Below are 18,057 nucleotides of genomic sequence, written 5' to 3'. Positions count from 1 at the left end.
CATTTATTGCAAGGACAAGATAGCCAATCAAATGTGTATAATGTCACATGTCCCAAACCCCATGTGTGCATTTCAACATAAATATGGCTCATCAGAGGGATATAAGAGGGAGGCAATGAAAGTGGAATATCAAAAGACGTGACATCAAAAATCAAAAAACGAATGACCACTTCATCTGGACGTCAGAGAACTTAACCTATGAATAACACTGACTGCTAACCCAGAAGCCGCCCAGGACAACATCCACCCATTAATATTTCTGAATTTCGTCAAGATTTTCTAAGAATGTTTATATCCTGACTTTGCTATCTGTTTTATTTTCTATTTTCTACCATTTGGTAATCTCATACATTAATAAATACCATGTTGCTTTGATATTTTCCATACTTTTTCTTTTATTTAGAGTAATTGAAATAACAAAAGAACACATAGTGTGTGGAAAATTGGTGCTTTCTTGCCCACACGGTGTGTTAAGGCTATTTTGAGGTTGCTTCTAAATAATTAGTTCAACTGCGGTAACAGTAACACATTGTTTGTTGGTAAGTGGCATATGCGCTTCTATGTGTGTCGTGGGGGCACCTGCATGTCTGTTAGTGCTGGTGACAGTGAGTCCTTATGTTGATATTCCTTTGTGGAATATTACTGAGTGAGTGGCACATGGCACCACTTGAGACTTTCTCTGGCTAGGATCTCTATACGTACAGTATGTGTGTAGCTGTGTCCTATGTGGAGTATTGTGGAGTGACTTGCAATTGGTCTCATGCAAGACTTTGTCCACATAGGATTGCTATGTGTATGGGTGTGTGTGTTACAGTAATCCCTCGCTACTTCGCGGATTCACGACTTCGTGGATTTTATATGTAAGCATATCTAAATTCATAACGCGGATTTTTCGCTGCTTCGCGGGTTTCTGCGGACAATGGGTCTTTTTACTTGCTTCCTCAGTTAGTTTGCCCAGTTGATTTCATACAAGAGATGCTATTGGCGGATGGCTGAGAAGCTACCCAATCAGAGCATGCAGTTAAGTTCCTGTGTGCTGCTGATTGGCTCAGCGACGGAGTGTTGCATTAACCAGGAAGTCTCATCTCACTCATTCATTATTAACGTGCTAATGCTTCAGGGGCCGTGTCCAAGCACCAACAGAAGATGCAAATGATTGCAGAAAAGGTAAAAGTTTTGGATATGTTGAAGGAAGGGAACAGTTACACCGCTGCAGGACATCAATTCGTTTTATTTAAAAAGGAGGAAAAGCATATAAGATCTACGGCCGCAGTGTCCTTTAACCAGGGTGCAAAACGAGTTGCAAGTGGATGTGATAAGGCAGTAGTCTGGATGGAATCTGCTTTAGGAATCTTTGCAACAAGGTCGACGACGTAATGACCGCCTACAAGCTGCTACGTGTACTTCGCTATACAGTAAGTGTAAACTTATCTACCGATTTCATATTGCTTAGCAGTTGTCCCTGTTTTTAATAGAGTAAATGGTGAGTTGTAAACAATACAGGGAGGGTTTAAAAACGTCCAAATACACGTTAAATAATTAAATAAATATAGTGTCCGTACTTCGCGGAAATTCAGTTATCGCGGTCGGCCTTGGAACCCATCTCCCGCGATAAGTGAGGGATTACTGTAATCTTTGAGGGCAGGAGTAGATGAATCTAGTAAACACACCTGGTAAGTCTCACAGATTCCATGATAATACACCATTTCATTAGAAATCTGCAAAAATAATGGAAATGATTCATTTCCACACAGTAACATAATATAGTCATCACTCATTCTTCATGGGGCTGCAGCTTTAAGATTTCCTTGGAAAAACTGAAATCTATGAATATCAGGCAACACCAACACCACCAACAAAACAATGTGCAAAAAATCTGCCCTGTAAAATATAACCAATGTATTATTTGTATTATTAACCATGACACAATGTAGTGAGAAGGGGCCTGAGTTGTCTCGAAAGCTTGCATATTGTAATCTTTTTAGTTAGTCAATAAAAGGTGTCATTTTGCTTGACTTTTCACTACATTCATAATGGCTAACACGGTACAACACCCTAGTACTACAACCATGACACAATGGTTAGCATTGCCCTTCACTCCTATAGTTACACTATATAAAACTTTTAGTTTCTGTGCTTAAATCATACTTCTTATCTGTTACTTAGTTTGGCAGTTTACAGCTTGAGATATGTGTTTCTCAGCCAGGTCAGTGTTTAGGATTCATACACTTAGGTTTTGATTGTGCATTTGGATGGTTCTTAATGTGGTCAAATTCTATCCAATCACACAATCAAGACACCAACTTTGCACCTTTTGCTACACCAGTTGAACAACTTTACAGTCATTGCTCACTCTTCTTATCAGTTAGGTTTCAAGACCTCTAGCAAAAAAGTGAAATCCATGAATTTTAAGAATTTCTTTTTTATTTCTTAGAAATGTAGTGAATTGTGGACTCATTCATGCCATGATTATTGCCACCGATGTAAAGGAATGTCCTGCTTTTATTTTGGTTATCTGCAGACTCGGTTACACTAGAATGTGTTTAAAGTGTTCTTCACTCTCTCTCCCTCATTATCACCCTTCTTTACTGGGACATAGGTTGCCAACCAGAATTTTCCAGGCATCTGGGCCCTGAGCCAGACAGTCCAGCTGCCCCCCCCCCCCATCCCAAGTGTACCCCATCCTTTTAACATGGGCCTTCATGTCACATTGAAAAGAGTTTCTTGGCTGGCCTCCTTTCTTCTTTATCTAGGGGTTCCATGTAATGGCTTGTCTGGTGATACAAGGGCTGGTTTGCGGAGAGTGTGGCCTATCCACCTCCATCTCTTCCTTCACTGGCTCTTGCATTTCTCCCTTCCACACTTCTTGGTTGCCAGTCCTAAGGCCAGCCTATCTGGAGGACCCTTCTCAGACAAGTGTTAATAAAGGTCTGTATTTTCCGAGTCCAGGTCTCTGCATTGTAGAGTAGGACTGACTTCATGTTGGTATTGCAGAACCTGATCTGAATTGTGATGGACAGGTCTCTGGAACCCCATACATTCTTTAATTGAAGGAAAACTTCTCTTTCCTTGCCAGTCCTGACTGCGATGTCAGTGACTGTGCAAACAGTTTGTCAGTAATGCTGCCAAGGTAGGTAAAGCCCTCCAACTTCCCGTGTGATAGGGGTTGTGCTGGCAGCATTTACTATTTCTTCTCAGGGTCCTTACTTCCACACTGCAGACATTATTTAATATGCTTTACTGGCAGAAATGGAGTCTTAGAAGAGCAGTGTGCATGTGCACATCTTACATTACCCACCCAAAAGAATTCACAAAAACAGGGCAGTGATTGGTAAGTTATTTACCAATTTGCCGATTGTGTATCTTGAGCAAAAATTGCCTGGTTCCAATCTGTTGCTGATAAGTCAGTGCATCACAAAGAAGAATTATTGATAATGAATGTCTTTGCTAATTTTAGAGAGCAAGAACAGTACTCCACATAGTGTGTTCTGTTTAAGAGTGCGACCTCTAAATTAGAATATTGTGTTAAAACTAGAATATTAGGGAGTCCCAGCCATGCCACCTTATCTAATGAACAGACAAAAAGGTTTTGCACCTTTGAGAGATTGCAGTCTTGGAGAAAATACACAGGAGCAAAGGGATTCCTTACAATTACATCAGTAGTATATAAAAGGCAGTGTTAAGACCACACTTCCAAAGCTAAAGGAATTAATTCATATCAGCTTATTGTTTGTGTGGGAGGAAGCTTAAGAGCTCAGCAGTGTGCCTGGGATCCCAAAGAGAAGTCACAGGTCAGCTAGTCTGAAATGAATCCAAGATGGGGGAGTAGCTTTTCTGTTGAACTATTTATTAGTCCTGCCGATAACAATTACTCAGTCTGACTGCTTAGGGCTAACTGAGCTCTTAGAAAGCTGAAGCACTCAATTTGTGTGGAATTTCAGGTACAGTAGTAAGCCGTTTTTTATGTTCCTTTTGTTAGTGCATATATATTTAGGAGATATGCACAAGCTGTGCCTTTCATCATTTAATCAGTAGCTGTTCTACCTGTCTGTCGGGTTAAAATCAAAGTAATCAATGTGGACCTCAGCGCTTACAATTGCAGTACACCATGTCTCCGTTTAATGCCATTAGATATGGGATTAATAAAAGCAGTGTTAAAGTTTGTGATGCGCCATCTGTTGGAATGACAAATGCAATGCATTTTATTACTAATAATGTTTGTGATGCACCATGTTTTGGAATGACAGAGACCTAGCAACTAGATGCTCTTCTTTTTAACCTGGCTGTTAAAATTTAACTCTCATATTCTGTCATGTAAAAATTTGTGTAACCCATGGATTGTTTTGACTGATAATATGGCACAACAGTTATGTTAGTGTTTATTTACGTTGCCAAGCTCTGTACTTGCCTAAGCCATAGAGTCCACATTTGCAGATCTTCTCATTGATTGATATCTGTTGTGGTTTGAAAATGAAAATTGAACTAAGGCTGTGGCGACACTACTATGTTTTTCATTTATAAACAAAAATACTTTCCATCCACACTAACGATTTCACATCATCTACAAAGGCTTTTCTGATCACGCTAAAACGACTGAACATATGTAATGTTGCATTTACCTACAATGGGTATGTGTGCATCTATGGAAATAGAAAGTGGATGTGTCCTCCATACTAGACATTCATTTGCAGCTTGCATTTACTCACAAAGAACAGCTGTGGTGAATATGAAAATATAAAAACATATAACTGGATGTTTTGCTTGGACTGACGATGAAGTGGAATTGTTACTGAGAATAACGCATGAGTTTAAGGCGAGCAAAGTAGTTGAGAAAATGTCAGCAGGATCCAATCGGGGAAGGGTCACCTAATTAGCACAAACCAATCAAAGCAAAATTAGAGTCTGTGTTTTTAAAAGTCTCCCGTTTCAACCATCCACACTGCAATGATGAGCTGGTGTTTTCAGAAATATACAGCTCTGGAAAGCATTTTCAAATGTCTCAGATTTTGGGAGTTAAAAATGTGGAGATAACATGGATGAAAGGTGAAAATGAAAACTAATGTCTGTGCTATTAAATGAAAATGTAATAGTGTGGGCGTAGCCGAAATTTATTCTGTGATGCATTCTGCCACTTTAGACATCATATTTGGGCAGGACACTTCACTATGCACATTATGTTTTCAGATTGCTTCTCCTAGGATGTTAAGTCTTTTATGGAGGAACTCGACTCCGGTTCTAAAGGTCCACTGTGGCTGCAGGGTTTTCCTTTATCAAATTTTTAATTAGAACCCATTTATTTACTACTAAAGCAATATGTTTTTGTGCTTAGTTTTTGTTAACTCATTTGTTACGATTTGTAACCCTTAACTGCATATTTTAGTTTAAAACAGCTACATTTGGGTTTTAATTGTTGTCTGTGTTCTTAACCAGCTATAAGTTAATAATGAAGTGCAGATGACAAAGGAACCACAAGCTCTCCAACTAACGAGCGTCCATTTAAACCTGTGTACCTGTTAATATAATGTTTAGAAATAAATGAGGGAGAAGGGAAGCATCAAGAGGTACAAATCTGTTCCAGACCACAAAACATATGGATAATGTCCCCAGGAAATGAAAAATCTACAATTTGTTAAAGATTTGTCTTGGAAGAAAATACTAACAAGCCCCATAATTAAATACCACATTTTATCATCTGTTAGGCTTGTCTTCTAATTACAAAACTAGTTGGAACGAAAACTTGCACCCACAGTGGACCTCCAGGACCACAGTTCAGTACCCTGATCTATTATCTTGTAAATATTATTGAAATCTTGTTTATACTGTTTCGTTACTGCTGCAGAGTCCTGGGTTCAAATCACTGACTTTTGGGGGTTGTACAGCTGTGTGATTTTTATTCCAAGAAACTCCAGATTTCCATCCACATTCTAAAGTTGGCCCAGTGTGACACTGAGCGACTGCAGATGTGTGCGTAAGTGTGCTCTGTGATGGAATGGTGCCCCTCTGAGGACATGGTTCCAGCCTTGTGCAAAACCTTGATTTAGATAAATGGATTCATGGAATATTGTATTTGTAACTTGTGCATATTCATAACTAGTGCTTTGTGCCTGCACGTGGTGAGGAGTGCTGTGCAAGAACAAAGTGTTTTGACAAATTGTATTGTATTTCTGAGGTGGCAATCATAGATTGGCCATCTATCTCTGTGAAGAGGATTACTTGTGTTCTAGTTTGTCTTTTGTATATAAAACATTTTTGACACCCATTGCATGTTCAGCCTGTCTAGAAGGGGGTGTTCTCTCTGAATTGCCTTTCCCAAGATTTCTTCCATTTTTTCCCTATAAGGTTTTTCTTAAGAATTTTTTCTTATCTTCGTAGTGAGTTAAGGCTGGGGTGGCTTTGAAAAAACAGGACCTGTTAAAGCCCATTGAAGCATTCACTGTGTGATTTTGGGGCTATACAAGAAATAAATTGTTGTTGTTGTATAGCTTGCTAAGTTTATAAGGGGAATTGCCGAATTATTAAATAAAAAAAATGAAGTCGAACTGGTGGTCAAGCACTGTCATTGTGGTTAAATAGTACAACATGTTTCATAATGTGGCTGAGTGCAGGAGTGACTGATCCCAAAAAATGAAATTTTGGGGCGCCAAGTGGGTCTTCCCATTTAATGTTCAACAATTCAATAAAAACAAATGTTTCTTGGCATACCTGCCCACTAAATATCAGGGCTGAAAGTAAATCAAAGCAGTCAGCTGGTTAGACACGAGTTTGGGTCAGTTTCTCTGGAGCTCTGCCTGAGGGGTAGCTTTTGGCAAAAAATAAGCCTTCTTGTGGGAAGTCCTAGTTTTTATTAAGAGTGAACAGGAAATGGCGGAGTCTGTTGCTCTCACTGTGTGGTTTCTCAGCACTGTGGAGAGAGAAGGCGATGACAATGTTAGCAATAGCACCCCCTCTTGCCCCAGAGTGTTATTACAGAATTGTACTTAAATACACTGATGTTTTTTATATCATTTTTAAAGTACAAATTTAATGTAACTATGTATGTACACTTGTATTTGAGTCAGTAATAATTTGTTACACTTGTGAAAGGCGCTATATAGCGCCCGACCCGGCACAGACTAACGCAAAGGCATGTACTTAAATAAACAGACTTTTATTTTTCTTCAGCCGTGGGGCATGCCTTCCCCGTGTCCCACAGGCCCAACACAGTCCCAAAACACTCACAATAATTACAACAGCTCTTCTTCTGGCACCACCTCTCCTCCTCAGGCTTAGTCCTCCTCCTCCCGACTCTGGCTCTCGAGTGGTGGTGGCTGGACCTTTTTATAACCCACCCGGAAGGTGGGTCCTCACAGGTGGCGCAATGGTAGTGCTTCTGCTTTGCAGTAAGGTGACACTGGAAGATTGTGGGTTCGCTTCCTGGTTCCTCCCTGTGTGGATAGCGCTTTGAGTACTAAGAAAAGCGCTATATAAATGTAATGAATTATTATTATTATTATTATTATTATTCCAGGTGCTTGACCACCTGGTCCTAATTGCACTTCCGGGTGGGGCTGTAGAATTGTCCAGCCGGACTGTTGGAAGGAGACAGCGCCCCCTAGCGGCCACCCCGGGCCCCAACCAAGCTGTGGAGGACTCCATCTCCCATGGAGCCCTGCGGGAGGTTGGGGAATCAGCGTCGGCCAGGGAGGCTGCCACCAAGCGCCCCGGGGGAGGTATTGAGCTGTCCATGGCTTCTCCCCTGGAACATACACAGCAGGGGCGTCCCGGCCGGGCATGGAACCCGGCCGTTCGTCACACACTGTAATTACTGTACTGTATATAAATTGTAGAATACCAATTGCCACTGAGTACTTAACTATAGTGTTTCATTGTATTACACATTAAATATGGGGTAATAACACATAGTTACACTGTAATTATACAGGTATTACATAGTACTGTAATTACAGCATAATTACAGACACTTAAAAGTGTTACCGAATGATTTGTTAAAACGAACTTACCACAAAGCACCGGATGGCATGTGCTTCTGGGAGAAAGTTTTAACTACTCAGGGATGGTGTCATTTGCAATATCCATTCGTCCATTATCCAACCCGCTATATCCTAACTACAGGGTCACGGGGGTCTGCTGGAGCCAATCCCAGCCAACACAGGGAGCAAAGCAGGAAACAAACCCCGGGCAGGGCGCCAGCCCACCGCAGAGCACACACACACACGCCCACACACCAAGCACACACTAGGGACAATTATGTGCTTGAAAAAAAGGATGATCTCAAAGGGGTTGTTTTCACTTTTGGACATTTGTGGCACATTCCAGGCCTCAAGTGCTGACTGTGAAAGCAGATTAAGTCTAATGAACAATATAAGAACAAAATCTAGAAATCACTTAAATGCAGAGTATTTGGAAAACGATGAAAATTAAGCTCTTAATTCTGAACAGATTGTTAATGTTGATAGAGTTTATAATTTATGGCAGACAGAAAAGGTCAGAAGAGAAACCGTTTGTTTCTACTCTAAATTTTGTTGAATATTCAAACATTTTATTAAAGAAACCCTTAAGATCAGTTAATTTTTTAATACTTAACACTAAAGATGCAATACAGTAACTAATTATATTTGTGATGATTATTTGTGCAATATAGAGAAATACATTGCTAAACCTGGCTGCCCAAAAATTGCTGTTTTTTAGAACTTGTTGGTCACATGAAGAAAGTTATGCGTGCACCAGGCCACCCCTTGGAGGGACCCTCTTTTATAACAGAACGGACACAGGAAAGGATGGACTGGTGCCATTTATTTCCCTTTTTGCTGCAGCTCCACTGAGTTTCTTTCTATAATGTGAATCGGCAAGCTATGATTTACTTGTATGGATAGCACAGACTATAACTGTACACAATAAACCATTAAATCGTTTATTTTAATTCAGTCAATGATTGTTCTAAAGTGGAAATAAAAAAGCAGCAGGAGGAATATGATATCTAGATGAGGTTTGTTAAATATCGTCTTATTGTGTATCAGTGTTGGTTATTTTGTGGGTGGTTGTTCTGGCAGATTATGAAGAGATGCATTTTATCAATGAATACCTTCACAGTGATCATCTGTTCAGTATTTACTGTTTGTGCACACAGATCATACCCAGGAGAGATGGGTCCCAAACACTGGACCAATGGAAGATACGAATACGTCATGAAGCTGAAGCAGGTGGCCTTAAACTTTGCTAAAAAACGGTGGGCTGACTACATCCTGGTAAGACATCACAGAGCAGCATTGCCACTGTCATTGTTCCCTTGGCACTTCTGATGTACACCTGATGGGCAAAAGAGTTCAGTGTGTCACATATTTTCAGAAGTTAATAGCTCATTTTATGTGAGCAAAAGCTGAAAGTTAGTAATTATTTACAAAGGAGTCAAAAATTAGTTATTTTATCAGGTACAATGGAACAAAATCGCACTGACATTTTTTGTAGATTATAATAATTGTGAAAAATATTACAGTGGTGCAGCTGATAGTTTCCACCACTTCCTAGCTCATTCTTTGACTCTATGCCTGCTGCATTCATTTAAGTTACTCCAGAACACTTTGTTCCCTCCATGGTAGAAGTGCTTACAGTTAGATCCACCTTCCTAACCCTTTTATCCAGGACAGGGCAGGGCAGGATAGGATCACAGGGCATTTGGAGCTGATCCCAGCAAGCATTGGACAAAAGGCAGGAGCAAACCCTGAAATGGCTGCCAGTCCATCACAAGTTGAACACACACACAGGTCACTATAGTAATGCCAGTCCATCTAACCTGCATGTGTTTGAACTGTGGGAAGGAACTGGAGCACCCTGGGAGAATTCCATGAAGATGTGAACCCCAGTCTCCTTCACTGTGAGACAGCAGTGCTACCACTGCACCACCTTGCTGCCCAATAATATTATTGTTATTTTTAATAATTGCTGTCCTTCTCGAGCATGGGAAAGTGCTACATAAATAAAATTTATTATTTTTATTATTATTATGCATTCTTCCATCAATTAATCTATTCATATATTTTTCTCTGCTATAGGAATAATAATAATTATAATCCATCTGTCTTCCTAAATTGTTTATCCAGGGCATAGTTAGATAGAGCTTATCATCGAGCATCGAGTGCAAGGCAGGCACCTGAAAGGAGGGTGCCAGTTCATCACAGGGCAAACACACACACACACACACACAGGCTTCTTTAGTAATGCAATTTCACCTAAGTTTAATCAGGTTGAACTTTATTAATTTCAGTACAGCTGTTTTAACATACAGTAGGCACAGTTTTAGCTCAGAGCTGTCATTCCTGCCTCACAGTACCAGTTTCTGCATGAGTCTGCATATTCTCCCAGTGTAGTTATGGACTCATTGGTATCAGATAGTGTCAGAGAGTTTATTCACTCAAAACCATTGTCCTTAGTTCTTTTATTACTTTATTCCAAGCAAGAGCGAATCTTAACACATTAAAAAAAAAAAATCCATGATTGGTTTGTGGTGCTTCGAACTGCTGTGTCGCACACTCTGCCTTTTTCATTTTCTAAAACTCAAAAATCGAAGGCAGTTATTAAAAATGCAATGCAGTTTAATCAGTTTAGTTCATATTTATTGTTATGTGTACAAAGTACAATGAAACTCTTATGTGCGGTTTTCACCATGCTGCCAAGCATCTCACTCCTTGGGCTATGTAAAATAACAATGTTGAATGAGATGGTTGCTTTAGCATTAGGTTTTCATAACTCCACCCAACGACAGCCACTGCAAGCAGACAAATGAGCAAGAAACGTATCCTAACCTCAAGAAATTAGTACCAAGAATTTGATAAAATAATTACTTGTAGTTTCCTTTTGTTATCAAAGGATACCTCATGTTTTCTTCAATTGAAACCTTTACCACTACAAAGTGGACATATTTGGCAGGTTTTAAGGCTTTTTCTTTTACCTTTGTACCCCGGTACCCTACAGCCTCATTGTAAACTTAAGAATTTTAGAAACCTGTTTCACTTTAGAACAAAATTTCAAGTGGCAAATTAATATATACCTTTATTGTGAAGAAATAACTTTGACTTGAAAAAGACCAACTTTACCTTTTAAGTCATTTGTTTTTGCCTCATTATTTAATCCTATGGAGTTAGTCTTTGCTTAGCCTTTCTTTTCATCTATCATGTATTTGTATTTTTTTCTGTCTCTAGTATTGTGACACAGATAATATTTTGACCAACCCCAAGACTCTGAACTTAATGATTGCTGAGAACAAGTCTGTCATTGCACCAATGCTCGACTCCCAGAGTGCTTACTCCAACTACTGGTGTGGAATCACCCCACAGGTAATCCTGTTCATTTACTGCATCTTATGATTTGAACTAAGTACATCTTAGACAGTTACCTCTGCAAGGCCAGTTTCTTCTGCTCTTAGTACTGAAGATTTGCATTGACTGATTGGCATTACTTGCTTGGAGGGGGCTATATGCAATAGATCATACCATTGTCATACAAAGTGTGCTGTCGGCTTGTGTAAACAGATTGGGATGGCAATAGGGCTGCAATGATTAGTTGACGTAATCAACGACGTCGACTACAAAAAATTGTTGACGCGGATTTTTTATTGTCGACGCGTCATAAACAGAACCTTCAATAGAGGCTCCAGTCACAAAGAACCACATTGGTTTTTGTAACTGCAATGCATTACATGAACGTCTGGGGGCAGTATCGTTTGTTATTGTTTGTCAAGACTGCACACAGTCCTACCAGCGAAGAAAGAATGTCTAAGGAGAAGAAAAATGTAGAGGAAAATAAACAAGGTTGCAATGGCGAGTCGGACAGAGGAGGGGGGATGAGATGGAAAAAAATTGAGACAGAAACTTTCTAAAGTGTGGGAGCACTTCACCGAAAAGAAAAAAAAGTTGAATGGAGATTATGCAAAGCAGAGCTTTCTTTTCATGGCCGCACCACCGCGATGCATGAGCATCTGAAACGCAAGCATCCTGGAGCTGTGATGCCGCCATCTCTTGAGAATTTATGCTGGCGCTGTTAGTTAGTTAGTTAGGGTCAGATCAGGAGGAGAGGGAGAGCGTGAATGAGACTGAGAAAATAAAAGTGAAAAAAGCTAACTTTTACAAGTAACAAATTTACACCCGATCTGTTCGTTTTCAAATAATATTGCATTAGTGTGATGATGTTTTCTTATTGGTACTATTCAGGTCATACAATGATTTCTTCAAAATGTCACATATATTTGTCTTTCTTTTTTTTTCCCCGGTGCTGTGCGTTGACGCCAGAAGGCGTGAGCTTATTCAGTGCCAGCAGAGGCACGCAGGTGGCTGGTTGCTTGTGCTATAACAAGCTTGACCTGGCGGCGATCAAAGCACATGTACTGTGCAAGGCATGTATGGGGTCCACTGAGAAAAGAAGAGCGTTCATGGCACACCTTGCAGAGGAACATTCTTTCCTCTTAATGTCCTGGAGTCCTGTGCAGACTGGGCAAGGTCGGGGGGAAAAAAAAAAAACGCGGTCACTGATTATAACCGCAAGAAGGTACGCGAATGAATATGAATAATATGAATAATGTTGCATCCGTGCCACAATGTTTTCCGAAATGTACTATAAGGTCATAAAATGAATAATCCAAATATCATATATACATATGTCTCTGTTTTTTTGTCAGTGTGGCTTCGACATCACAGGCCATAAGGTGCATACTAATTCAGCGTAAGCAGGAACACTCAATAAAATTAAGTGACAATGAGATACGAATAAGGCAGATTCGCCAGCGTTTGTATGTCAGCTTTTATCCATCTAGATCAGAGAATTTCCAGTTCGATTGTGTCAAAACCCCACTCACATCTACAGTTATTTCCAGTTTCAGATAAAAAGTAACAGCATCAGATCCTTGGGGGAGGGCGGTAGTATGTATCGTGATCATGACTGAGAGAATAAAAGTGGAAAAAAAAAACCTAACTTTTACAAGTACTATACATTTACAGTGGCTGTTACAGATGCAAATCAAATGTATGTGTTTATTGTATAATATTAACAATAAGAGCAACTCAGTACTCAAAACGGCAAATATACGAGGCAGTCAGGATTGAACCGGGGGACTCTTGATTATAAGTCGGCAATTCCTACCGCTGCACCACGGAAGCTATTGTATCATCCTTGAACCTTTCGTGAAAATGTTTATTTGATCTTTGCACTTCAGGCTTTACACATTTTATAGTTTATGTCTACATATTGTCATTTATTATTAAAATATGAAAAACGTTTTTGTTTTAACGATGTATTTTTTGGCCAAGTTAAATGCCCTTTTTTTGTTTAAAGACTATGTGCACTTTAGTTTGTATTGTTTAATGTATTTCTTGTTTATTTTGATGGTTACACTCATATAATAACAACCATATGTTTTACTGGTTGTTATTTTAATTTGATTATTATTAATTTTAATCTTGTTAATGCAGAGACATCAGGGTGACATTCACAGGTGGACAGACGTGAGCAGATGAGGTTAGACATGCACTGGAGCCCACAACATGATGTGCAACCACAGGTCACAGGCATCAAAATAGTCAGGCATGAAATAATCGTGACTGATCGGGGAAAAAAAAAAAATTGAACGATTAGTCAACTACCAAAATAATCATTAGTTGCAGCCCTAGATGGCAAGACGCATCCACTGTCCCTTGGAACCTGTCCCCACTTTCTGGGATTGATGGATGGACTAACAGAGAGAACTACATATCTTTTGTGACATGGAAACTGACACTACCGCTTTCCCTCAGAAATTTTGAAGTCCCACAACTTTGTATTGAGCCAATCAAATCACTAACGCTGAGTGAATTGAAACTGACATGACAATGTTTGCTTCCAAAATCACCTTGGCTCTCCTCCAATTGTACTGTGTGGCCGGGTATAGGAAGGACAGGTCAAGCAAAAGGAAAAGTTGGGACACCAACCTGGTTGGTCATTTAATATGTTGGTCCAAAAAAAAAAAAGTCACTCCTTTAGGCAGTAAAATAAATAGCCACTTGGGCACAGTAACAAAGCAATAAGCTCAAGGCTGTCAAAATCAAGGGTCATTCCTTGGCACTTCGTCAGGCAGATTACTCTTAGTGGAAAATGACGTCTTCTTCCTGGCAGCCGGTCTTATAGTGCACAAACTAGAAGGGGCAGGTCCAAGTGTCATGTTTTCTCATTGGGTGTTTTCTCAGTGCTGCAAGGAGAAATGGAGAAGAAAATGTCAGCAATAGCACCCCCTCTTGCCTCAGCAGGTTATCACATACCTCGATCGAGCCTGTGACAAGATCCTCCACATGTGTGACAACTGGTTAAAGATATGCAGTCATTAAATATATCGAAACTGTGTTGCAGGAGGCCATGTGGCTTTTGTTTGGGGATGCATATGTGTGACGTTAGTTCCTTGGGACTGATCATATGTTGTCCATTTTTATTATCCTCAGTCCTTTGAATATATATATAAAAAAGTACATTTTGTGAAATTTCTTCACCCTTTAGATATTGTACATTTTAATTGTCAAAGGCTTTTATAATGTATTATTCAAGTCAGGTTTATTGCCATGTGTACATAGCACAATGTAATGTGCATGTCTTCTCAAAACAGCAGACAAAAAAAATATTTTTCTTTGCCTAATGACCTCTTTAATTTTTCCTGACTCTCTAAGGATTCATCTGCCTTGGCTTAACTGCAGTTTTCTCTGTGATTATATTATCTTAGAGCATATTGTGATTTTAGGCTGTTTTATAATAAACATTTAAAGTTATAATACTGGGCTACTGCTATCCATAAAAATACAAATGCCCATCTTGATATTTTAATTGCTCACAGCAATCTCTTTTTCTGAGGTCATTTCATTTGATCTCCGATCACAGGGAGCTTGACTTGTTGTTGCAAGACATCAGCCAGTCCTGAGCAATACCCAAGCCTGCTGCAAAGTACCCTTACTCACACCATGTAAGTGTGAAGACACCAATCGGCTAAACAGAATGTATTTGCACCAAAACTCTGCCAGCCATAAACAGCCGGACGGAATGAATGGCTCCTTCTCTTTGTCTGGCTTTTTATTGTGTGTCTCTAATTTGTACTTCCAGAAAAACAGTTGCGTGCTTCACTATGCATGTTTGTCTGTACAGGGTTACTACCGTCGCACCGCTGAGTATTTCCCCACCAAGCGCCGCCTCCGACTTGGCTGCTTTCCAGTGCCAATGGTACATTCAGCATTCCTTCTGGATCTGCGAAGGGAGGCGGTCAAGCAACTGGCATTTCATCCTCCTCATCCTGACTATTCCTGGCCCTTTGATGACATCATTGTGTTTTCCTTCTCCTGCCGTGTCTCAGGTATTGTGTGGGGTTATGAAATATAAGGATTAGTGCAAAATATCCTGGATAGCATACTGGCACAATTTCACTTTCAGCTAGCTCTGCAAATGTGATGCCCAAAAATATTTCCCATATTTGCTTACCTCTCTGTATAATTCTGTACTAGTATTTAGGATGCTGTCTTTTTATCTTGTATAATTGTAAAATTTTATTGCATGATGGTTGCTGTGACTGCTGGGTTGGTACATAAATGAAGTAAAACCTGATAGGGTTTAGCATGCAGTTTTCAAGGAATTTGTCTTTTTAAAATTTTGTTAGTGATGGCATAGTGCAGGGGTTGCCAACACCGACCCAGGAAAGCCACAGTGGCTACAGGTTTTTATTGTAAGCATTTTGTTAATTAGTGACTAGTTTTTGCTACTAATTAGTTTCATTTAATTTATTTGCAATTTAAGACTCGGACCCTTTAAATAAGGTCTGAGCAACGTCAGTCCTGGAGGGCCGCAGCTGCTTCAAGTGTTTGTTGCAATCCAGTTGCTTCATGAGAAATCATTCATTGCTGATTAAGCATTTATCGCTGAAGTCACATTTTTACTTTCTCGTATACGAAGTATATTGTCCAAATATTCGACCTTGAGATTTTGGTGAATCTCAACTTTTATACTTCCTGAGTCCAAAAATACAATTTTTTGAATTATATTTTTGTGTCTCTCTGTGTCTGTGTATGTGTGTGTGTGTGTAAACACGATTACTTGAGTGCGCTTTCACTTAGGTCAACCAAATTTTGCATACAAGTATTAGGTACAAAACGTAGATTTCGATCGACTTTTGAGTATTTTCCGCTAACCGGAAGTGGTGCTTTTATTCATGGAGCTGCAGAGTCTGCTTTATTCAACTTTACTTTTATAGTAATTGTTCAATATATTATTAATTTGATTTGATTTGTTGTTGATGGTTATTTAATTTATATAATATGAAAATATAATCATTGTCTTGCGGTTTACTCCTCAAGTATTCATCCCCATAATTGAGTATATGAGAAAGTCTAGGGGAGACCACTCCTGATTTTTCTGCTTCATTTTAGTTGTCTGTCTTAAGATTTTGAACTCTTAATTACTTATATTAGTCTTAAACAGCTGTGTTAATTGTTTTAACTGCTTCTTATTTGCAATAAGATGCAAATGACAAAAAAACAGCAGTTCTGCATCTAGCTTGTCTCCATTTCAACCAGTGTATTCATCATTCACTATTTGCTTTAATTAAGTGCTTAAAAGGAAACTGAAGAGAAAGTGAAGAACTGAAAATTAACTCATCCGTTTTAGGCTTCAAATCACTTGGATGATGCATGTATCTTTAGAAAGGAAAAAAAATCTGATTTAAGAATGACTAACCAGCTATGAAATTAAATAAGATCTGCTGTTGGTGAGGATTGGCTTCTAATTAAGCAACTGGATTGGAACAAAAACCTGCAGCCACTGAAGCACTCCAAGTCAGAGTTGGCCACCCTGGCATAGTGTGTAGTACTGCTTTCTCACAGTTCCTTGAAGCCACATTAGATTCCTGGCCTGTCAATAAATGTTTTCCTCAAGTATGGCTGGGTTTCCTCCTTGTCTTCTGGTTTCCTCCCTGATTCATTAGACTTGCAGTTTTTGTTGTTTCACCTTTCTAAATAAACCAGGTGTGTGTGCGCGCATGTGAAAGTGTCCAGCAATGGACTGATGACCTGTCAAGCGCCACTTTATTTTGACTTGTTAGAAATAGCTGTGGGAACATTATCCATCTGGATTTAGAAACACTGCAGAATATTTTCAGTTACAAGAAAAAAACCTAAGTGACCCCTTTGGGATTCCCTATATTTCTGCATTGATTACAGACGAAATGTGAATTGATCTTCATCCAAGTCACAATTCTAGACAAACACAATCTGATTAAACTAATATCACACAACCAATTGTATTTTGTATGTCTGTCTAGAATTGTGACTTACATGAAGATCGGAGCAGATTTTATTAGTAATCAACACAGAAACCCAGGGAATTCCAAAAGGGTTAACTTTATCTATTGTGGAGCTCGGCCCGGACACAGACAGGCAGACACGTTTAAGTCACCCACGACACCTTTATTTTCCATATTTACAAAGTGACACACGAACCCCAAAGTCCCCAAAAATCCGGAGCAACTATCAAATGCCTCTTCCTTTAGGCCACCTCCTTGCCTCCTCCTAGACCCTCATCCTTTGTTCACTCCCAACTCCAGCCCACGAACGGAGAGAAACGGACCCTTTTATAATCACCCGGATGTGCTCCAGGTGCCTCCCGACAATCTTCCGCCGGCACTCCCCAGTGTGGCGTAAGTGCTGGCTGCGCACCTGGAAGCACTCTGGGTGTCCCCAATCCTCTTTCCCCCCCAGCACTTCCGGGTGTGGCGGAAGTGCTGAGGTCCAGGGCTCCCTAGGCATTGGGGCGCCCCTTGGCAGTGACCACGGGCCCCTACGGGGTTCAGCTTCAAAGCTCTGTACCCGTGGTCCCCATAGCCACCAGGGCGGTCACCCACACGTGGTCTGGGGAAGTTGTAAGCCCTCCTCCGGACTGTCCTGGCCGGGTCGCCACCCCAGCCACCTGTGACTCTATCTATCTATCTATCTATCTATCTATCTATCTATCTATATCTATCTATATCTATCTATATCTATCTATCTATCTATCTATCTATCTATCTATCTA

General features: G+C 39.9%; 1 protein-coding gene across 2 annotated transcripts in view; it reads left to right on the top strand.

Annotated features, from left to right (window-relative positions):
• cercam (cerebral endothelial cell adhesion molecule) overlaps positions 1 to 18,057 on the top strand; it is a 65,648-nt gene that overhangs the window by 18,220 nt on the left and 29,371 nt on the right. For both annotated transcript variants that reach the window (XM_028809198.2, XM_028809199.2), the window contains 3 exons: positions 9,128 to 9,245; positions 11,196 to 11,330; positions 15,148 to 15,352. In XM_028809198.2, coding sequence (XP_028665031.2) covers positions 9,128 to 9,245; positions 11,196 to 11,330; positions 15,148 to 15,352 — 458 coding nt within the window. The remainder of the gene's footprint in view (positions 1 to 9,127; positions 9,246 to 11,195; positions 11,331 to 15,147; positions 15,353 to 18,057) is intronic.

This window comes from Erpetoichthys calabaricus, chromosome 9 (genome assembly GCF_900747795.2).
Source record: "Erpetoichthys calabaricus chromosome 9, fErpCal1.3, whole genome shotgun sequence".
Taxonomy (NCBI): Eukaryota; Metazoa; Chordata; class Cladistia; order Polypteriformes; family Polypteridae; genus Erpetoichthys; species Erpetoichthys calabaricus.
This window is presented reverse-complemented; position numbering and strand designations above follow the sequence as displayed.